This window comes from Vidua macroura, chromosome 28, assembly GCF_024509145.1.
Source record: "Vidua macroura isolate BioBank_ID:100142 chromosome 28, ASM2450914v1, whole genome shotgun sequence".
Taxonomy (NCBI): domain Eukaryota; kingdom Metazoa; phylum Chordata; class Aves; order Passeriformes; family Viduidae; genus Vidua; species Vidua macroura.
In genome coordinates this window covers 790,433-812,664 of record NC_071598.1, presented here as the reverse complement: position 1 = coordinate 812,664, position 22,232 = coordinate 790,433, and the positions used below count along the sequence as shown (strand labels likewise).

Genomic DNA, 22,232 nt, shown 5'->3' with positions numbered 1-22,232 from the left:
AGCGTGAGGCCTGCGCTGCCGTGAGGGCCCGGCCGCCCCCCGCGGTCTCTGCTGGTGCTTCAGAGAAACGCGCGGCTCTGCAGATGCGGACGAGCCCGTCCGGCAGGCTTCCCCACGCCGCGAGGTGTTCAGCAGGAAGCTCCGCGCGGGTGGCGGCAGGGCTGGCACTGCCCCGAGCAGGATGGGCAGAGAGGCACAAGGAGGGGACGAGGCCCCCCTGAAACTGCTCGTGCGGAACAAAGACACGGTGCTCAGAGCACTGGGTTTCAGGTGGCTTTATTTTAGTGTTCCGTACAACCAAAAGGCGTTTAAAAACAAACAGTACCTGGGCTAAAAGCAGAGAGTACAAACAGGGAGTGTGCACTGGATCCTTCAGTAATAAACTGTATATTTGATTCTTAAGGCCCTTGAGGATGTAAAATGCCAGGCCCCTGACACCAGAGGAAGGCTTTAACGAGCGCTGCCGATAAAAACGAGGCACCAGGGCTGCGCCTGGTTTTTGGGGCTGAGCACGTCGAGGACTGGGACCCGCCGTGCCCCCAGGCCTGGGTCTGCTCGGGGAGGGGAGCCCGGGGCAGGAGGCTCAGCTCGGGCTCCAGCCAGCTCAGGCTGGAGCTGGCACAGAAAGGCTGCCAGGGCAGGCTGTGCCAGCCGTTAAGGCCTCATCTCCGCTAGGAGCGTAACGTCGTTTATTTTGTGAACAATGGTATTATTTATTGCTTTGGTTCTGTGCAGGTCACTCTTCCCAGTGGAGAAGAAGTCTAAAATACAAGTTTATCAGTGAGGTACGGGATCCTGTGTCCAGAGATCCACGGAGGCACGAGGAGGAAACAAATCAATCCTTCATCTTCCTCAGGCGAGAAGGCAGCAGCGGCTCCAGCGAGGCCGGGCAGCACCTCTCGGAATGAAACCACCACCAAGGCTGCCTTCACTCCGAGCAGAGGGCACAGCAGGAAGGGGAGAGCGCCCTCGCTGCTCAGAGAACACTACAATGAGATAAAAGTACCTCAAGTCTTGCACGACTCGGCTCCTAAGGCTTGCCGGAGGTCAGGCTGCCCATGAGGGACAGCTCCAGACTTTTTAGTAGCAAAAAGGGATAAACAGCAATAAAAAATGCCATTAACAGCATTTCTTGGATTTTTTCCAATGAATGTTTACATCTCTGTGCACATCTATCAAACTGCTCCTCACCACAAAACACAGCATTTGAGATCTCCAGTGGTTTGTGACACTGTAAGCAGGCTGCTCACAGGGTGAGTCCATCCAGCTGCTCCAGTCCCTCAGTAAAGTGCTTTCCTGGAGAGAAATGGAGTTAGAAACCCACCCCTGGGCCAGGAGTGACCCGATAACCCAAGGATTTCCAAAGGTAGGAGTGCTTATTCCCACAGAATTCGGGCTGGGAAGCTTTAAGCTTTGGTCCTTTGCAGGGCTCTGTTGGTTCTCCAGCTTCCCTCTAAGCCTTTCATGGACTCTCCCTGCCCTGGTAGCTCCCAGGGGTCCCCAAAGGCATCTGCTGCTTTGGTCTGTGCCCAGAGCTCAGCAAACTGCTCGGTTTGCAGCGGGGGAAGCTGTGCTGGCTGCTCCCCCAGCCTGAGGGCATGGGGAGAACACCCCTGAGCCCCCCGGGAGCCCCAGGAGCTCGGGAGCACCCTCAGCCACTCAAGGCTTTCCTCCCAGGGGCAGCAGCAGGGAGCCTGAGACAGCAGGAAGCACTGCAAGGCTCCTCACCTTGCAGGGGCCCTCAAGGTGAGCCCCAGCTCCAAACCCCGGAGGATTTCTGTTTCCTCCATGCAGTGTGAAAGGGAAACGGTCACAGAGCTCCCACAGGGCACAAGGTGTGAGAGCAGAGCACGGGGCACAGCCAGGGCAGCCTCTGCCTGCTCTGAACAACCTCCAGAGCAGGAATTTAAGACACTAAGAGAAAAGCTTCTGATTTACAATGTACCTTTGGCCTGAATTCATTGGTGCCATTCCTATGGTAGAAACGTACCGTGAACCTCAATGTCTCCTACTCCAAAAAAACCTGTCAACTTTCCCTTGAAGGACTCCTGGGAATGTCCACTCGATGAGATGAACTGAGATTTGGTCAGCTTATGGTCAACTTTCAGGGCATTAATTCCTTTTAAATTACAGCCCAGCTCTGAAGCTGGGCCATCTTTGGACTTCTCCAGCATAATTAATTATTATTTTAAAAACAATCAAATCCTCAAGCTCTACTGTACAAGGATTTATATTGCACTACGACTTCAGATGTGGAAAGAAAAGTAACTGATCTCTAAAAGCTGCTACAAAACAAAACCATTTTAAAAAAATCTTCCTAAAGGATCATCAGCGCCTTGCTGGGAAGCAAAACACATCAAAAACCCTCCTCCTTCCCATCACAACCTGCCTTTGGATTAATGCCTGACCTCCCCAAATAATGGGAAGGAAACAAAAAATAAATATGGTAAGGTGACTTCACGACAACACCTGATGGAACTATTGATCAATCCGAGGGTTGCTCAAGGCAGAAACAGGAAAAGGCCATTTTCTGTGAGCAGCACAACCAGCACCACCAGCTCCTCACCCTCCTCTGGGGGAATTCAGTCCTTGCCAGACGCCCCCAGACCCTTCACATCTTCCCAGCTTTTTTGTTGCCAGCCATGGACACGCGGAGGATGTTTGGGGTTTCCTCCATGACTCTGACAAGCAGGTTGTCGATGTAGTCCTCGAGCTCCCGCACCTGGAGGTCCTTCCTGGTAATGGTATCCTTCTGTTTCAGCACCAGCTGGATCAGCTCATCGTGTGTCAGCTGAGCATAGGCATAGGCCGGGTCTGAGGGATCGTATTTCTTGGGAGGGAGGGAGGGAGGGAGAGAAAACAGGTCAGAGCAGGCACAGGACATTCCAAACCAGACACACAACACACAGACCAGCACGGTGACAGCTGCTGCCAAACAAACCTGGTAAAGCTTAAACCAGCTGCTTCAATGCACTCTGGGAAAGCCAAATTCAAGGTAAACAGCAAGAAACGCCCACCCAGGCCTTTGCTGTTTCTTCCCATTCCTTTGAAAAATCTGTTTTTAACCCTCAAGCAGCATGAGAGGTACTGGGCAGCTTCTGCTGATTCCTCCAGCTCCCAGAACACTGCCAGGCAGGGAGAGTGAGCACAACAGGCTCCTGTGGGGCTTCACACACAGTTTAGGTGGAATCAGAACAGCACAACACCCACTGCAAGCTGAACCCCCTTGGAACAGCAGCGTGTCAGTTTGAATCACTCAACTCCCATCCCCTCCCCTCTCACCAGAAGGAGGCACTGCTGTTATTTCAGTTCTAACTTCCTTATTTCCTCAAAAAACCCCAAAGGGAACCCGTGATTTTCCCTGCTGACCCAGGGATGCTCCCAGCCTTTGGGATCAGCCTGCCAGGGAGGCTGTGCCTCAAGCCTGGAGGTCTCTCTTGAGACCAGGATTATGCTGAAAGCTCCTCTCAGTCCCACTGCTGACCCAGCTGCACGAGTGTGCTCCAAGGAAGTGGCTGTGCCTGAGAACCTCCCCCACAAAACACGAGCCCCAGCTCTATTATAGGTCAGTCTGCAAGAAAATAAGCATTTAAGGACTGATCCCACTCTTAGGGGCTGACCAAAAGGATGTTCCTGTCCCAGCTATCTGGAATACACAAACTCTTCAATGAAATCAAAGCTTGGGCAGTGAAAGTGCCACTTCCCTCTGTACCTTCACACTCATTTCCAGCAGCTTTTCATTCATGGTGCTGATGACATTCAAGTTCTTGCTCTGAGGCTTGTTTGCCATGGCATTCATTGGCTTCACAGGATGGAGTCTGCAACAGGAAAAAAAAAAGGGACCTGTTGTTCAGGCAGAAGAGGTAACAGCAGCAAGACACAGATCTTTAGACTGAGAACAAATACAAGAAATTGGGGACAATTCCCTCCCTGCTCTGTGTCCCGAGAGAAAAGAGATTCAGCTTCAGGAAGACAAGGTATTTCTAAGCCACAGGGTTTTTTAAAGTATTGTCCAGTTCTCTACTATCTTTATTGACTTAAAGCATTGGAGATAAAGCAGCAGCAGGAAGGGAACTACATCCTGTGTGTGTCATGGAAGAAAAGCCAGGTCAGGCCACACGAGGAGACAGAACACGGGGCAGTTACTCTGATCCCTCAGAAACTGGTATTTCAGCCTGACTTTCCTAATCAGAACATATTTGTGATCTTACAACATACCAAATACTTCTGTCCTGAGTGTTAGGCCTCGTCCAATCTGAACTGACATCACCAGCTGTGAGGAAGTGCTGTCATTATTTGCCCGCACAGGACTTACAGCACCGATTTTAACACAGGAACAAAATTTTCCTTCTATTCCAGCAAACGCAGGCCCAGAGGTGTCCTAGACCCCAGGCAGAGCTCGGCAGGTGAAGTCTCGAGGGCTGACAGGGCGGTGGCACCACTCCCACAGAGCAGGAGCTGCAGCTCCAGGAGCAGCCTGAGCTGCACCAGTGGTGGTGATCCCTGAGGAGCCCACTCAGCCAGGAAACGAAGCACCCCGTTGATCAGGTGTCCTTTCTCCCTGTCTGACAAACAGCTCAGCCCCAGGCCCTTTGGCCATGGGATGGAGTGACTCCATTCCCTCCATTCCCCCTGCACTTTCCCTAAGCTCCCCCAAGAGCTGTGAGGAGCAGCTGCTCCCCCGGGCACCCTGAGGAGCTGCACAGACCCTCCTGGAGCCAGCAGCAACCCCGTGCTGGGTGACAGCAGCCAAGCCTGACAAACCCAGCCCCAGAGGAAGTCAGGGCTGTCCGGGTCTGATCCAGCAGCCTCAGGGACAGATCTGCACCCAGAGAGCAAAGCAAAGCTCACAGCTGCACGGAGGTACCTGCTGTGATCCCCACATGTCTCACCTGTGCTTGGGAGACACGGTTTCAGCAGCACCCCGTGGGGTTTGGTTAGGGAACGTTTCAGAGGGTGAAACCCGTGCCTGGAGAAGTTTCTTCTTGCCCGAATTTCCCGCTTTATCTGCGAAGCCCTCGGCTGTTGGCTTTTTCGGAGACTCTGCTCTACGACTCGGGGTGTCAGGGAGAAGGGAATGAGAGGAAGAGTGGGGCTGGCAAGGACTTGACAGGGAGGAAGAGAAAGCAGAAGGCTCAGAGAAGTCACACTCTGCACACTCCTCAGCACCTGCACTCCTTTCCAGCTCTTGTTTCCCAAAATGACTGTCACACTCCCTGGAATGAGGTGTCACACCTAAGCCTGGGTCAGCTCCCTGGACACAGAGCCTGGGAGCACCCACTGCAGCTGGCAGCACAGCCGAACCCCCTGGCTCACAAGCACCAGGAATGGCTCCTGCTCCTCCTCCCGGAGCAGCCGGGATCACCGGGGCCGCAGCAGAGCTCTCAGAGAGCTCTCCCTGTTCTCCATGCAAAGGTGTCACACCTCGAGGCTGCTCTCCATTCCCCAGAACACCTCTGTCACCTGCAGTGGCCCCACAGCTGACCTGGCAGTCCCCCAGCAGCTCGTCATCGGAGCCTCCCTCCGGGATCACGGGAAGAGCGGCCAGTGCCGAGCCCCGGTCGCCGGGAACAGGAATGGCAGACCTGACATTTGTGAGAGTGACACATAAATCACCACCTTCCTTTTCTAAAGGCCTGCCACTGCTCTTACCTCTGGGTGTCACTGCAGGGGCCACAGCCTCCAAGGAGCCCCCTTGAGGGAGGTACCCACGAGCAGCTGAGCCTTCAGGGAGCCCTGGGGTGGATTTTGCACCGTCCCCTGACGCAGGAACATCACCCCTTAGCTCAGCCTGGGGACTTGCTGGGGACTCCCTCAGCAGTACAGCCAGTCGTGGGGCTGGCTTTGGGGGGACAAGGACCTCGCTGCCAGCCCTCCCTGGCTCCCCTTCCCCAGGGGACACCGTGCAGGCTCTCGGCGTTGGCTGGACTTGAGGAAGCGGCTCGTTTCCAGCAGGTGGAGGTGCCTGGGGCTCTAACACGGGCACACGTTCTGCCCACTGCTTTCCACCACAGGTCTCCTGCTCCTCCCTGAGCTCGCTCTCAGGTGCCTGGTCAGCCTCTGGCACGAGGCTGTCACTGCACTTGGAGAGAGACACAAAGCCTTTGTCACCCCTCGTGCAGGGCTCAGTGCTCACACCAGTGACCTCCACAGCTGTTCCGTCACTGTTCCAGGTGGGATGTGTGCTGTCCACAGAGAGCTCTGTCGATGGGTCACCCCCTTCTCCCAGCTCACCCCCAAACCCTGCTCGCTCTCCTGCTGCCCCTGAACCCACCTGTAACCTCCCACTGGAATCCAGGGGCTGCTCTCCACCTTCCTGCCCAGCCAAGCCTGCATCACCTGATGGAACACCCTGCCATTCCCCAAGGACAAAGGACACAGATCTCCCACGGCCTGGCTTGCTGCTTTCCAAGGAATCCTCAGGCTGAAGCCGAGCAGAATCCCGGTGTGGCTCTGGAGCCAGCGCAGGGGGGCCAGAAGGGGGGTCAGACAAGGTGCCCAGAGGGTCTGGCACAGCTGTGACATCTCTGTTTAAAGCCACATCTGCAGAGCCCCCCGAAGCACCACGAGCAGGGTGTCCTGCAGAGGAACAGCCCTCCCCACCAGGCAGGCAGGAAAGGGAAGAACCAGCCTGGGAACCTGGCACTGCCCGTCCCCCACGCTTGGACACGAAGGGATTGTTGTCACTGAAAGGACAGCCAGAGGGGACAGAAGGTGTGTGTGGGCCAGAGAGACCCCGGGAAGCCTCAGAGCCCTCAGGACCCTGCCCCCAGTCAGCAGCAAAAGGATTATTTCCCCTGGCAGAGACCTGCCCAGGAAGAAGCACTTTGGGAACAGAGGCTGCAGGATGATGGGATGAAGGGAAACGGGTGATGCTGTTGGGATCCAGGGCTCTGGATGCCCTGTCCCTCTCAGGAGTAAAGGGGTTCTTGTCATTCCAGAGCTCTGCAGCAAAAGCAGAAGTGAGAGAGGCAGGAGAACTAGTGATGTTTTCAGAGTCTGGCACTTGGACTGTCTGCCCCACTTCAGAAATAAAAGGATTATTGGCACTGCTGATACGGTGCACAGAGAGAAAAGCAGGGAGGGGGTCAGGTGCAAGAGTAGGAAGCGTGGCTTTGGGTTCCTCCTCTGGAGACAGGCCCAGTCTGCAAAAAGGGACAAAAAACTCGCATGTCACTTGCAGATGCAACACGAGGCAGGAACAGACAAGCTCTAGCACCAGCCTCCATCAGCTCTGCCACTGGAGATGAGCTATACCTTAAAGAGACCTCAGAGAGAGGTCCCCTGTCTGTGAGACTTTACATCCTTAACTGCACCTTTACCAAGCACTGGGCTTATGTCAGAACTCTCCTGCTGCAGAGCTTGGTTTTGCTGCTTTAAGCACCGTCTCTTTGCACCCCAAGCAGGTTTATTAGTACGTAAAACACTGCACAGGCAAGAAACTTACACTTAGAAGCACTGAAAAGGAGGAGTTAGAGTTAGGGACACACACAGAACACAGCCTTATTAGTAGGGCACACCTACATATACATCTAATAAACCTCATACAAAATGTATATATTTGTATGAAGGATAAAAGAGCAGAATTTCCGAAAAAGCCTTGCCTACAAATCCACAGAAAATCCCTCTGTGTTGCTGTGAACGATGCCAGAAGCAGAAGGGCTCCAAGGCTACCCTTTGGAAGACCACAGCCAAGTAGGGAAGAGGAAAGCAGAGACGTTAGAACGGGCATTTCAGACCCTGGGGAGGCTGCAGCCACACAGCTCAGACAGAGTTAGTTTGTGCAAGAGATCCAGCAAGAAAATTCACCCCTTCAGCACCTGCCAGGTGCCTCCTGCGCTAGAGAACCACTATTTCAGCATCACTTACAAGGAGCACCCCTACATCCATCTTTTTTTCACGCTGAGGAAGAACTTGGGAGTTGCTCTTTGCTATCAAAGCGCCCAAGGCCAGCGTAAAACCCGCAGGTACCCGCAGAGCAGCACCTGAGCCCAGGTGTGGCAGGCACAGCCCACTGCCACCTGCCACCAGCACTGCCCACCCCGACTCCTGCCAGCAGCTGGGACTCACCTGGGTTTCACAGCTTTGGTCTTGGCTGGTGCAGCTTTCTCGGCTTTCCGTTCCTCCTCACAAGGGCTGAGCAGCTGCTTGGTTGTGACGGCCTCCTCCGCGTGCTGAGCGTCTCCTGACGGGCTCCCTCTGCCCACATTTGCTGGGGCTTCGGGGCATTTGGCCTCCTCTTCGCTCTTCTCTTCTGGAATTGTGTTTTCCTCACTCTGCAGGGTCCTGTCGGGAATAATCTCAGCATCGCTGGGCTTCACCGTTTCCTTCTTCCCAGTGACCAGGGAGAGCAAGGCAGACTTTTTGTGCTCTGGTTTTTTGGTCTCTCTAACAGCCTCGACGCTTGGTGGAATGCTGGTGTCCAGGTGCTCCTCACTGCTGAGCAGTTTGTATGATGGCAAAGTCATGGACTTGAAGGTCTCCAAGGATGTGGAGCCAGAGAAAGCCTGCCCAGGAGCGGTTCTCCCCATCTCTTCAGGTGATTTAGTGGGCCTGGAGGACAGGTTCTCCTCTGAAGCAAAGAGCTGCTTCCTCCTGAGGTTGTGAGGAGAGGGGGAAGAGGTTGGAGTCTTGTCCTTCGTCGTGGTCTCTTCCATATAGATGTGACTGCCATTGATGCACAGACTAGACTTGGACACGGGATCGCTTTTGGATTTAAGGCCACTGAACAAAGAGAGCCCATCCTTTTTGGTGTGGTTAGTGGTTCCTTGGGTTAGCTGCCTACTGTCCAAAAAGGCTGGTTTACGAGATTTAAACAGAGGAGAAGGAGCTGGCTTCTGTTCCGGCACACTTTCAAAGGATCCTGGAAAAAAAACCAGGGAGAAATTCAAGACGCAAGAACAATCTTTTCTCTGACACTACTCACAGCCTCAGTGCCAGCAGGGACTTCCTATGGATTTGTTCAGAAAGGAGAATTTAACCAGTGCTGTGAAAAGCATAAAGAGCCCTTCGGGGGAAGGTTTTGTGCCAACACTCACGTTCTGAGGCAGGAGAGGTCTGGGGCTCCTCCTCATCCCACTGCGCCTGGAAGTCGCTGGGCCGCAGCCGAACCCTCTGGGTGAGGGGCTGCTGAGTGGGCAGCACTGACATGGACTGGGACAGGGACGTCTTCTGCAGGCCGGGCTTGGAGAACAGCGCTTTGAACTTGGATTTCTTCTTCTCCTTCTCCACTGCCTCATCCTCGCTGTCAGCAGGGGAGTGGGAGGTGCTGGGGACGATCTCCGACGCCGTGTCCGAGAGGCCGCTGCTCCTCTTGCCCTTGAGCTTGTCTTTGAGCTTCCCAAAGGGAGAGCGGGGCTTGTCCTTCATGGACAGGTCAAACATGCTGGCTGTCATGTTGCTCCTCATGAACTGGATATCCACCTCAATCTCCCCTCTCTCTTTCTCCTTCTTCCCTGGTTTGGAGCGAAGCTTGTACCACCTGCAGCAACAAGGAGATTTCTTTAAAACCACCAGCAACTGAGAACACAGAGGGCGCTTATGGCTGAAAAATCAGCCCACAGTGTAGGAAAAGAAAGCCTTTTCTCTTACGGTGACGTCACGGTCACAGCCCCAGGTGGCAAAGAAAACATTCCTTATCATAAACAGAAAGTTATTAGTAAGATTTGGTTTAAAACCAGATCAGGAAGGGTTAAAAAAAAGGAGAAAAAACAGAGGCACAACATGGAATTCCTGTATTTCAGCTCAGCCACTCTCCTCTGCCCTTTCATCTCTCCTCCTGACACTGGCAGGGGCCACGGCTTTGAAGTGGAGCGAGAGCAGCAGCCTCAGAGCTGCACACGCGTCCCACGCCCTCATACCTTTCATTCCAGCTCCTTAATGCCTCTTAAGCCAAGGCAAGGAACCCCTAATCAACACCAGAGAGCCAGCCCCAGCCTCACAGACCTCGGGGATTTCCACTCACCTCTCCAGGCTCGTGACTGGCACGCACCAGGAAGGGCATTGCTCAGCCAGAGCCTTCTCCCTCCCCAAACGCAGCTCCCCAGTGTGGAGCTCGGCGTGGGCAGTGCCCAGGGCATCCCAAACCACAATCCCACCACCCTCACGCCCTCAACCACCCCTCGGTGACACGCAAACCACATCTGAGCCAGCACAGAGAATGATCAGCACTGCACACCAGTATGGTTTTGTTTGTTGATGGAACCGCAGCATTCCCGACCCCACAGAACCCATAGGAAAGGCTGCCTGGAAACTGCTTTGTTTCCTCCTCCTCGCCAGCTGGAATGGGAAAATAAAGGCAGCAAACAGAGCATGCAAATGTGCCCTGCCATCAAATTTGCACTTCAACCTCCAAAGGTATACTGGGAGCAACAAAAGAGAACAGGAAAAGGTGATCTGCTCCAGAGAAAATTCAAACCTAATGGGGATAACCCAAGGAGATGGATTCAGGAATCTGCTACAGACACTTCAGAGGGAAATGCAGAAGAAATTCCTCCCTCTGAGAGTGGTGAGGCCCTGATCCTGGAGGAGCTGTGTCTGTCCTGTCCCTCAAAGTGTTCAAGGCCACGTTTGGAGCAATGTTCTAGTGGAAGTTGTCCCTGCCCAGGGCAGGGGGTGGAACAAGATGGGCTTTAAGGTCCATTCTGGGATTCTGTGACTCTAAATGAACACTTGAGTGACAGTCAGGTGCTCTGGCCTGGGGTTTCAAGACACCCAGGGAAGGGCTTTTAATCAGAAGACCGAGGCTTTGCCCAGTCCCTGGAGCTGCAGCAGCCTGGGAATCACAACCCCTTTGCCTTTAACATGAGCCAGCACTGGGCACTTTTGTTCCAAAGTGATTTCTGGGAGCATCCTGTGCTTGCAGGGCTTCGGTGCCACAATTGAGCCACGGGCAAACACTGTGTTCAGCAAAGCAGCTCAGCCCCGCTGAAAGCAGCACCCCTGGAAGGAAATCACGGACTGACAAACCCCCCAAACCACAAAAAATCTCATTAGTGGCATTTATGGTGTTAGCAAGCACCTGTCAATCAACACCTATCTATTTTCCAAATAAAACTAGCCCTTTATGGCTACACATCACCATGGCAGCAAGAACAAAACAGGCATCCAACAGGAAACCGAGGGCTGGAAACAACTGAAAACGTGAGAAATTTCCCCAGGAGTACCAAAGCTGTGTTTTTCCTCTTTTCTCCCCCTCAATTTTCCTTTGCCCAGACACAAAGGAACGCGCCCGGGAGCCCGAGGCACCGGCCCTGAGCTCTGCTGACCAAGGGGCTCCGCAGTGTAAACACAGCAGAGTCTGACACAGCCTTAATGAACCCGCGGCCTAATTAAGCCTTGGCAAGCGGGGACGGCTCGGCGGCGCTGCTCAGGTGAGCCAGGGGAGGAAGGTGACTCACAGCACATTACAAGGCTGCTGACTCCCTGTAAAACCCTCCCGGGCACCACCCCTGGGTTTCACCGTGTTTGTGTTCAAAGCAGCCAGCGTGACACGGGGCTGGCGCTGGGCAGGAGCGGCCCCGGCTCGGAGTCCCGCCGACGGCGGCGGGGTCAGCCCGTGGAAGGTGGAATTACCCACCCTGGCACGCTTTTTGTTAGCAAAAATAAATAACCGGCTGTCGGAGCCCCTGCTGGAAGGAGGCAGCATTCCGAGGACTTCGGGGGTCAGGCTGCCTGTTTCCTCTGCAGTGTCAGCGCTCACACGGAAATGTTTGAAAATCAAGCCCAAGGACCAGGCAGGACCGGCTGGAACAGCTCCTAGGGCTCACCTGCTCCGAGGAGTCACCCCGTGGGCACTTTTGGGGCTTCAGGGGTCCCTGTGGGGAACAAGAGTCCCCCACCAGAACCCCCCCGACAGTGCTCTGGGGCACAGGGTGACCCCCAGACTGCGGGACACACGGGCTGCCATGGGGGCACAGGGGTCTCCCCCACACCTGAGGAGCACAGAGGGAACAGGGACATCCCACGGGGAGCTGGGGCTCCTCACAGAACCTCACCCCCTTCAAGAGGCGCCCCTCAACGTCCTCCCCAGCCCCCCGCGGGGCACAGAAGCCCCCTCCTCGCTCTCCCACACCTCCGAGGCGCGCACAGCTCCCCTCCAAACCTCTCCCTGGCGGCCGTGGGGCTGCGACACCCCCCCCAAAAAAAACCTCCTCCGCAGGAGCCGGAGGGGCCACCCCATCCTTCTCCCCAGCTCCCGCGGGACACGGGGCACCCTGGGACAGCCCAGCCCACTCCCGCGGGGCACAGCAGCCCTCGCATCCCGCTGGCTCAGGGCGTCCCAGCGCCGTCCCCGGAGCCCCCCCGGTCGCACCTCGTGTGCCGCCGGCCGCCGTCGTCCCTGAGCGCGGCCAGCTCCACCTCGGCGCGGCCCAGGAACTTGTCGGCGCCGGCCAGGGCGCGGTGCAGCACCGTGAGGCGCAGCGCGGCGGGCCGCGCCGGCAGCTCGAACGTGGCCTCCTCCCGCCACAGCGGCTCGCCCCGGCACCGCTCGGCCACCGACGTGCGGAACTTGTCGCGGCCCAGCGCCATCACCGCGTACGCGTCGCTGCCGCCCGCCGCCGCCTTGGCGCGCAGCCCCCGCGCCCGCAGCACCGTCACCCGCACGTGGGTGGGCGCCCAGCCCGCGGCCGCGCCCGCCATGGCAGCGAGCGAGCGAGCGGCGGCGCCGGGGACGGGCCGCGAATGGGCCGGGACGGGCCGGCGGCAGCGGCGGCGGCACCCGGGGCGCCACGCCCCGCCACGCCCCTCTCGCGAGAGCGCGGATGGGGCGGGGCCTGAGGGGGCGGGGCCTGGGTGTACAGGTGTGTACAGGTAAGTGCAGGTGTGTACAGGTGAGTACAGGTGTGCACGGGTGTGTACAGGTGAGTACAGGTGAGTACAGGTGTGTACAGGTTAGTGTGCAGGGGTGTGTACAGGTGAGTACGGGTGTGTACAGGTGAGTACAGGTGACTACAAGTGTGTACAGGTGTGTACAGGTATGTACAGGTTAGTGTGCACGGGTGTGTACAGGTGTGTACAGGTGTGTACAGGTGAGTACAGGTGTGCACGGGTGTGTACAGGTGAATACAGGTGTGTACAGGTGAGTACAGGTGTGCACGGGTGTGTACAGGTGTGTACAGGTGAGTACAGGTGTATGTGTACATGTGTCTATGCACGGCTGTGTACAGGTGTAGGTACAGGTGAGTTCAGGTGTGCATGGTTTGGTGCAGGGCCCTGTGCAGGCATTTCAGGGTGCACAGGTGCCTGTGGGGTGCACAGGTGCGTGTGCAGGTGCGGGGGTCCGGCCTGTGGGGTGCACAGGTGCGTGTGCAGGTGCGGGGGTCCGGCCCGTGGGGCGCACAGGTGCGTGTGCAGGTGCGGGGGTCCGGCCTGTGGGGTGCACAGGTGCGTGTCCAGGTGCGGGGGTCCGGCCCGTGGGGTGCACAGGTGCGTGTGCAGGTGCGGGGGTCCGGCCTGTGGGGTGCACAGGTGCGTGTGCAGGTGCGGGGGTCCGGCCCGTGGGGTGCACAGGTGCGTGTGCAGGGGGCCGTGAGGCCGAGGGGCCTGCCCTGTGCTGGGCTTTCCAGCGGGGGAGGATCCCAGCAGGGAGACCCTGCAGCATCCCGGGTGCGGTTCCCGTGCAGGAGCTGGGATTTCCCCGGCACCGGGAGGTGGCACCGGCAGCTCTGGCGGCTCTGCCGGCCCTCCCGGGCCGTGGGAGCACGGGCAGAGCCCGGCTTCTCCCTGCTGGCCACGGCCCCGGGACGGGGATGGACCCCCCGAAGCTGGGGCGGCCACCCGGGAACAGCACATGGAGCAGCGCCCTGTGCTCGGGGCACATCTGGAGGCACCGCAGAGATCCAGAGGTTTATTTCACACGGCACGGGGGGACACAAACCGGGACAAAAACTGTGCGGTCACCGGACACGCTGACGCCAGCCCGTGCCCAAAGGTGCAGCGTGGGCAGGGCACGTCTGCACTCGTGAGATGAGAATCCACCTCCCGTCCCCGCGGGGCACGGACACGGGCATCTGTCCCAAACGAGCGGGGGAAACTGCCGAGAGTCCTGACCCGGTCCCAGTTCCCTGGGTTTGGAGGTGCTCCGTGCTCGGAGCTCCCCTCATTCCCCTGAGCTTTTCCTCTGCTGAAGGCATCGCTGCAGCTCCTGGAATTGCACTCAGCCCTGGAATGCAGGGATGGAAATCCTGGGAAGGGCTTGAGCCTGCAGGAGGCTCTTCTCTCCTTCTCAGCAGACTGTCCGAAACTGGCCAAGCCTGGGGCAACAGGGTCCTTTGTCCTTCAAGAAAGCGGAGCTGGCAGTCTCCACATCCCACTGCCAGCCGTGCCAAGAGAGGAGTTTGTCCCCTGTCCACACATCCCTGAGGCTGTGCTGCCCCTTGGTGAGCAGCTCCAGAGCTTTTCCCCAGCGCCGCGCCTCCAGCACCGACGGCACGAAGGAGCTGGTGCTGTCCCAAGAGCTCCAGCGTTCCCAAGGGACATCCTCCTCCTCTCCGGGTCGGTGCACGCACCGCAGGGTCCTGCCAGCTGCCAGGTGCTCCGCCAGCCCGGCCCTGCAAGAAGAGGGTGGGAGGTGACACAGTGTCACCCACCAGGCTCGGCTGGGGACAGGGACCCGCAGGCACGGAAGGGAGCCGGGAGCGCCGTGCGCAAGGGGCGCAGCTCCAGCGAGCCAAGCGGGCAGCAGCACAAGGAGGGTTAAAGCGGCTGCGGCCGGGCTGACCCGGACTCACGTGCCCGAGCCCGGGCAGCAGCCTGGGGCTGGCCACGGGCTGCGGTCCCCGGGGAGGGCGGCGGCCAAGGCGGGCAGAGGAGAGGCCGGAGCGATGATGACCCGGCCGGGGGAAGCGCTCTCCTCCCAGCTCTCCGCTGCTCCCAGTCAGTCGGACGGACCCGCGGGCGTCTCTCCGCCAGCAAAGCTGAAATGGGGGAGCGCAGGGGTGAGAGCCCGGACCCTCCCACATATCCACCGCCCCGCGCCCCCAGCGTGGGCGAATCCTGCCCTCCGGCACCTCTACCTGCACATCCCTGCTGCCCGCGCAGTCTGGCAGGAAACCTCTCCTGCCCGCAGGCATCAGGAGGGAAACAGGTTACAATCCACAGCAACCAGAATAACTCCAATTTTGTCATACTAATAAAAAACCCCACCCCGCAACTGGAGGTGTAAATCCGTGTCAGGGTGCCGGCAGGGCAGAGTCACAGCATGGGCGTCCCCGCCACCCTGCCAGCCCCCTGCCACCCTGCCAGCCCCCTGCCAGCCCCCTGCCAGCCTCTGCTAGCCCCCTGCCAGCCTCTGCCAGCCCCTGCCAGCCCCCTGCCAGCCTCTGCTAGCCCCCTGCCAGCCTCTGCCAGCCCCTGCCAGCCTCTGCCAGCCTCTGCCAGCCCCTGCCAGCCCCTGCCAGCCCCTGCCAGCCTCTGCTAGCCCCTGCCAGCCCCTGCCAGCCCCTGCCAGCCCCTGCCAGCCCCCTGCCAGCCTCTGCCAGCCCCCTGCCAGCCTCTGCCAGCCCCTGCCAGCCCCTGCCAGCCTCTGCCAGCCCCTGCCAGCCCCTGCTCTGTGCGGGCTGCCGGCTCCGGGAGCGCATTTCCCGTCACGGGACGGAGCGGCATGGAATTAATTCCCTTCCCAGATTTACACCGCTGGAGGGCAAAGCAACCTGCGGAGCCCAGAGTGGCGACGGCAGCCGCAGTGCCGCGCTCCGGAGGGGGTCCCCGCGTTTTCCTTCTTTAGCAGCAGAAAGCGGGATCGGGAGGAGAAGGGGGAAATGCCAGGCTTTGGGACACATTCCTGCTCAGCTGGTTTGTTTCCCTGTTCACCCACCACCCGTGTTTCCTTTACCCAGGAAGAGCAGACCAGGTCCTGGCGGGCTGGAGTGGGACTGGTTGGGACCCCAGGTTTGCAGCCCAGTGGAGGGGCCAGAGTTCAGGGGAACATCAGGGGGCAGGGCAGTGGTGCCCAGTCCCACATCCCAGAGCCTCTCCCATGTACCCCGGGGTCTCTCAGCTCCCCCAGCTCTGCACCGCACTGTCAGAGCACAGTCCCAGCACCGACAGCCCCCCCAGTCACACCCCAAAGGGCTGGGCCGGACCCCCCGGGCCCCTCCCGAGCAAATGCTTGCAGGTACCTACTCATGCAGCTGGGAACTCAGCGAGGTCTGCGCGCCCTGCAGCCGGGACTCGCCCAGGGGCCGTTGCCGGTGGCCACCGCCCTGGGGCAGAGGAGTCTCCTCTGTTCTGCTGCCGCTGCCCCGAGCCTCGCCGTCCTCCCCGGCGCGCCCGGGGGCCGCCTTGCTGTCCTCTGCAGGGCCCCCCCGAGGGCTGAAGGCACAGGGGCAGCGCTGCAGGTCCTGGGAGACGGCGTGGAGCCGGCGGTCGGCGCGGCGCGGGCAGCACAGCAGCTTGCGGAAGGCGCTCCTGAAGTCGGGGCTGCGGCAGTAGATGATGGGGTTGAAGGCGGAGTTGATGTAGCCCAGCCAGTTGAGGAAGAGAAAGAGCTGGTCCGGCACCAGCGAGCGGCAGAAGACCTTGATGATGTTGGCCACAAAGAAGGGCAGCCAGCAGAGCGTGAAGACGCCCATGATGATGCCCAGGGTTTTGAGCGCCTTGTGCTCCTTGATGGCCAGCAGACGGGAGGGCCGCCTGCGCCGGCTGCTCCTGCCCGTGGGGCTGGGGGGCTCCTGCAGGAACCTCACCTTGTCCTTGCCAATGAGCTGGACGTGCCGCGTGGCCACGGCAAAGACTCGCACGTAGACGAAGATCATGACGAGCAGGGGCACGTAGAAGGAGATGGTGGAGGAGATGATGGCGTAGGTCACGTTGGTGACGAAGTCGCAGCAGCGGGGGTCGTCGTAGCAGCGCGCCGCCCGCTCGTCCGCCCCGTCCCGCCACCAGTGGTTCATGATGGGCAGGAAGGAGATGAAGGCAGAGATGGCCCACACCAGGCACACCACGGCCCGGGCCCGGCCCTTGGTCACCAGCGCCTCGTACTGCAGCGGCGAGGTGATGGCGAGGTAGCGATCCACGGCGATGGCACACAGCGTCTCGATGCTGGCCGTGACACACAGCACGTCCAGCGAGGTCCACAGCTCGCACACCGTCGTGCCGTAGGGCCAGTGGCCGCTCAGCAGGATGGTGGCCCCTGGCGGCACCACCAGCAAGCCCATGATGAGGTCGGCGCAGGCCAGCGAGGTGATGAAGACGTTGGTCATGGTCTGCAGCCGCGGCGTCTTGGCGATGGCCACAATCACCAGCAAGTTACCGGCCACGGTGACCAGGACGGTGAGGCTGATGGCGGTCCCCAGCACCCACTGCCGGCCCAGGCTGCCGGCCCCGCTGCAGTTGCCGGAGCCCCCCCAGGCGCTGCCGTTGCCCGCGGGGAGGGGGCTCATCTCGGCCGGGCTGGGGGCACCGGCCCCGCGCCCCGCCGTGCGCTCCCCGCCGCGCTCCCGGCGCAGCCCTCGGGCCGGACCGGCGGGGCCGGGTCCCCTCCGCGCCGGAGGAGGAGCCTTTAAAGGCGCGGGGCGGCCCCGGGCTGCTCGCTCCGGAGGGCGAGGGAAGGGGAGCGGCGGCACCTCCTCCCCCCGGACGCGCTGCCCCGGCCCGCCCCGCTCCCCCCGGCATCCTCGCCGGACGCCTCAGCCCCTCGCCGTGCCCTCCCGCCCTTCTCCGCGCTCTCCATCCCCTCCCTGTGCACTCCAGCCCCTCTCTGAGTCCCCAGTCGCACGCTTCTGTCCCTGTTCTGCACTCTGCCACGCACACATCCCCTCCCCGTGCGCCCCGGTCCTTCCCCGTGAGCCCTGAGCCCTCTGTGCTGCCCTCTCCGTGCCCGGCGTGCCCGTCCCCGTGCGCCCTCGCTGCGCTCAGACTCTCCCTGGGCAGGACAGACTGTCCCTGGTGGGGGACAGTGGCACCCCTGTCATCCCCTGCCCCGACATCGGCACAGGATTGGCAAGGTGACAGCCCGCTTCCAAAGATGACACCCAGGGCCACAGTCACCACTTCACTTCCATAGTTATTGCCGGAGCCTCCTTCCCAGTGGATGGAGGAGACCTTTCTTGCTCCCCTTCCTGAATTTGGGTGGGTGCTGGTGTTTGGAGACCCCCACCCACACTTCCTGCCCCGCTCACTTGGCACTGGAGAACCACCAAAACTCTGGGAGGCTCCACAGCCCCATCACTGTTCCCAGGGCCCCTGGGCAGACTCCAGAGTGGATCATCTTTCCCTATCAGTTATTTATACAAATACTGGAACTTCTAAGACAGACGGTCTCCAAATGCGGCAGTTTGAAGTTTCAGCCAAATGGGGGAATGTTGACAAAGACGGAAAAAATATGTGTAAAAATGATCTGGTTGGCATTTCTTCCCATTCATGAGCTACAAAAGCAGAGTCCTGGTTTTACGAGCTTCATCTTTACGAGGCTGTTTTGGATTTTCAAAGCCCTCGGCCAAGGGCTTGATCCGATCTCACTCAGCTCCCAGCCCCGGCGGGTGCTGCTGGCTGGGAGCGAGCTGGGAATTGCTGTTCACAGGGCACTTTGTGCTGGCCCCGGCGCGGCCCCTGGCACAGACACGGCCCCTGGCACAGACACGGCGTGCAGGAGGCTGCCGTGCGTCCGGCGCGGCTGCACGGCCGGCTCCGGGGCACAGCGGCACACGGGGCTGGGTTTGGGTCTGGAAGCAAAGCAGGAGCACCCGTGGGAACGTTCCCTGGGCGGTGAGGGCTTTGGGCTCGGCTCTGGGGAGTCACCAAAGGCCAGCCATGGGGCGGGATGCCCAGCTCTGCCACCCCCCTGGAGTGACCAGGGGCTGCTGGCTTCCCACCTTCCCCACGCTTTCCATGCTCACCTCTGCTTCCCATCCTTGCCTCCTCCTTCCCTCCCTGCCTCCACTTCCCCGGCAGCCCCAGCTGCCCTGCAGGGCCGGGCTCTGTGCTGGCCCCCAGACACCCAAGGGGCTGCCAGACTCATCCCTAGGGATTTCAGAGCCCGTTTTCCTGCAGACAGTCCCTATGGCATTTCTGACCTTCCTCACCCTGCCGTGCCCAGCAGGGAGCTCCGTTCCCAGCCACGGACAGACACACTGCCCACAGCAGGACAGACAGCCAGGCGCTCCCCAGGGGCCAAGCAGGCATCCAGCCCCCCGTCCTGACGGCTGCTCTCCGGACCTCAGAGCGGTGCCAGTCCCCGACAGGAGGGCTCGATGCCCTGCCCCGTTCCCAGGGATCAGGCGGGACTGGGGAGGGGAAGGGAGAGTCCCAGGCTTTTCCTCGCCGCCGGGGAAGTAACGTGGCTCCGTATCTTTGTCCCAGTTTTACAGCTGGGAAAGCTGAAGCACAGAGGTGCTGGGTCTCACCCAGCCCTCACCCCCATCCTTGCTGCTCCAAAGCCTTGATCCAAGCTCCCGCAGGGATGGAGACTGTCCAGCCCGGGGCTGTCACCTTCCCTTTCCCTTCCCATCCCTGCCACCGGCCAGGACCTCTGGCCTGGCCCTACCTGCGTGGCCACTGGCAGTGGGGGAGGCAGAGCCAGCCCGGCAAAACGCCACAGGAAGCCAGCGGGTCAAGGGTTGTTTAGAAAACTCTGGGAAAATATGTTTATGCCATGGATCAGAGCAGCTCCTTCGGCTGTTGGTACAGAATAAACAATGGGTATTTAAAAATACCTCTTTACACACAGACAATCGGAATCAATTAGGGGAGATCCCTGCTCGGGGAGAGCGGGGCTGCAGGGAGCAGACATCTCCTTGCTGGGCAGCACATGCAGTTCCTGGTGCCCACGGATGTGTTTGGAGAGAGGAAACAGATGCCTGAGCTGATCCCAGACACATCTGAGGGCACATGGGCTCTGCTTGGTCACAGAGAGTGAGGGCTGAGAGCTCAAGTAGCAGCTATGGATAAAACAAAAGCTTTTTATAGCTGGGAACTCGCTCCCTCCCTGGCATGTGGCCGCGTGCTCGCCGGTACAGGACACGAGATAAACCCATCACACGGTGGAGTCACAGTGCTGCCTCTGCTCGTGGCCACACCAGCTGTGGGGACACCAGAGTCCCCCTCTCCCCTCTGCTTCAGCTTCCTCAGCCTCCTCCCGTCACAGCACAGGGCCCAAACCCAGCCCCAGGGCAGCAGGTGATGGCACCAAAGTGCCACCCTCAAGGGGCTTCACCTGCCCATCCCAAGGGAGGACACCTGGGCACAGCGCAGGACACGGATGAGGGCCGTGTGATGCTCTTCCCTCTGCCTGAGGAGATGCCAAGGAGCACCACTTTAGCCAAATTTCCTCCCCAGGGCAGGAGCTCTGGGCTCGCTGGGGCGGGCCCAGGGCCAGGCTGGGCTTTGGGAATGGGTCTGCCCCGGCTGCGTCCCCACAGAAGTGACAGGCTCTCCTGGACTTTCAGAATAGTTTCCATATCAGATCCACAAATCTTGCTTTGAAGTTGTTTGGGATTCTCTGTCACCACATTTCCTTGTCAGCACATAAACAGGCTGTGATGGAGCTTTAACCCCTGGGTACTGCCTGTCCCAGGAAGCCTGCAGGAAGCTCCACATAAACTCAGGTCCCCATATAAACCCCCCTCCCCCGGCAAAGGCGGGCACGGCTCCGGGAGCTGCAGCACTGCCAGCCAGGGCTCGTGCAGGAGGCAAAAATCTCTGTGTCAGAATAATAAAAAATGGTAAAAACGTGCTGTTTCACAGGCATGCTCAGCATCCCGTGGCAAATATCCCACAGTGTGTATCCCACAGAGGGTGTGTGTGTCCCATGGTGTGTGTGTGTCCCACAGACAGCGTGTCCCACAGCGTGTATCCCACATTTACGGGGCTCAGGCAGGGTCTGTGCTGTGCATCCCGGGTCCTTCACACCCTGCTGTACATCTCGGAGCTCCCCCGAGCCGGCTGCTGCCCCAGCACAGCTCCCCCATCACCCAGTGGGACCATCCCCGTGCCACCCCAGCGCTGCCACCCCGCGCCTCCAACACGCACATCCTGTTTTCCAGGCGAAGCTCCTGGGAGCTCCTGCCTCGATGGTGATGAAAGAGGCACCCGGAGGTCGGAGCCGGCCCAGCCGGGGCTGAGGTCACTCTGCTCCCTGTTTGTCAGCCCGTTCCCAGCGAGTTTGGCCCCGCGGACACACGGCTCGGGGGAAGGAGCCGCGCCGCCCTTCAGGGGCCGGGCAGGGCTGCTGGGACCCCTCTCCTCGCCTGGGGTGAACAGCTGGGGGCTGAGGGCTGGGACACCTGCAGCGGAGAACGCAGCTCGGGGCCACCGGCATCGCTTCCGAGGCCGGCGGATGGAGGCACGGGTCTGCCCCAGGGCCACCCTGCCCTGCCCTGCCCGGAGCAGGCAGCTGAGAGCAGGCACAGCTCGGCAGGGCTGCAGCCCTTCCCGAGGCCGCGGCAGCATGGGGAGAATGAGGGAAAGGGGCACCGAGATCCTGAAACCCAGCCAGTGACAAAGGCTGCGCTAAGGCAAGCCCGGGTCCTGCTCCTGCCCCCCAGATCTCTGTGCAATTACGGCTTCAAATTAAAAAATAAACCATAGTAAAGCTGTTTTCTTTCCTGCGTTGCTGAGAGGAAAGCCTGCGAGAGCAGCAGGGCAGTGCCTGCAGCAGTTATTCCCAATTTCTGACATTTTTATCAAACCTTGCAGGTTTCATTTCTGACAGGTCCCATCTCCCTCCAGCTGCCATCAGGACTGAGAGGCTTTACAGATATTTTCACAGCTCCTTTCCCGTTGTTTCTGGTTTTCCTTCAGCTGTTGCTAAAGCAAACTGGGGTGGGGGAAGGAGGGAGAAGTTTGCAATAACACGGGTCCAGATTTCACAAAAAGTGTGGGAAGAATCGAGAAAAAGCAACAACAGAAATAACCTCGGAGAGAGCTGAGCCGTCAGACAGGGCTTTCCGAGGGAGAGAGGAGCTTCCACGTGGCATTCCCAGCTGTGCCCCAGAGCAGGGTGGGAGGGAGAGGGTCCAGCCCCGCGTGGGGGAAGCTGGCAGGGATGAGGGAGAAGAGTGCCAGCAGCCCCACGCGGAGCCACCGGCCAGCCCGGCCACACCGCGGGACACCGGCTGAGCTGCCACCCGGATCTCCCCCTGCCCCTCCTCTGCCCCCTGCATGCCCGGGCACCCTCTGCCACAGCTGTGGCCAGCAGCACCCATCCCTGCCCCCCAGCCCCCGTGTCCCCTCCTGCGGCCTCCAGGCTGTGTTTGCTTCCAGCCCGATGTCTGCAGGGAGGAAAACCAGCA

The 22,232-nt window shown here is 59.6% G+C and overlaps 2 protein-coding genes across 2 annotated transcripts; both read right to left on the bottom strand.

Moving 5' to 3' along the window:
- Positions 1-2,212: 2,212 nt before the first annotated feature.
- RAB11FIP1 (RAB11 family interacting protein 1) lies at positions 2,213-12,642 on the bottom strand. The gene is made up of 6 exons (XM_054000472.1): positions 12,314-12,642; positions 9,039-9,481; positions 8,071-8,863; positions 4,893-7,145; positions 3,713-3,818; positions 2,213-2,830 (listed from the first exon to the last, which is right to left on the bottom strand). The coding sequence occupies exons 1-6, from the start codon at positions 12,640-12,642 to the stop codon at positions 2,612-2,614; spliced, it is 4,143 nt and encodes a 1,380-aa protein (XP_053856447.1). The 3' UTR covers positions 2,213-2,611.
- A 1,193-nt stretch (positions 12,643-13,835) lies between these two features.
- Positions 13,836-17,384, bottom strand: ADRB3 (adrenoceptor beta 3). Its single transcript, XM_054000861.1, has 2 exons — positions 16,126-17,384; positions 13,836-14,918 (listed from the first exon to the last, which is right to left on the bottom strand). Exons 1-2 carry the CDS (start codon positions 17,382-17,384, stop codon positions 14,879-14,881), a joined length of 1,299 nt encoding a protein of 432 aa, XP_053856836.1. The 3' UTR covers positions 13,836-14,878.
- Positions 17,385-22,232: the final 4,848 nt, after the last annotated feature.

Coding starts and splice junctions, on each gene's coding strand:
- ADRB3 (XM_054000861.1), bottom strand. CDS start 17,384: ATGAGCCCCCTCCCCGCGGGCAACGGCAGCGCCTGGGGGGGCTCCGGC. Junction 14,919..16,125: donor CTGAGTTCCCAGCTGCATGA/GTAGGTACCTGC, acceptor CCCCCATTTCAG/CTTTGCTGGCGGAGAGACGC.
- RAB11FIP1 (XM_054000472.1), bottom strand. CDS start 12,642: ATGGCGGGCGCGGCCGCGGGCTGGGCGCCCACCCACGTGCGGGTGACG. Junction 3,819..4,892: donor ACCGTGTCTCCCAAGCACAG/GTGAGACATGTG, acceptor TTCCTGTTGCAG/ACTCCATCCTGTGAAGCCAA. Junction 2,831..3,712: donor TGCTGGAAATGAGTGTGAAG/GTACAGAGGGAA, acceptor CTCCCTCCCAAG/AAATACGATCCCTCAGACCC.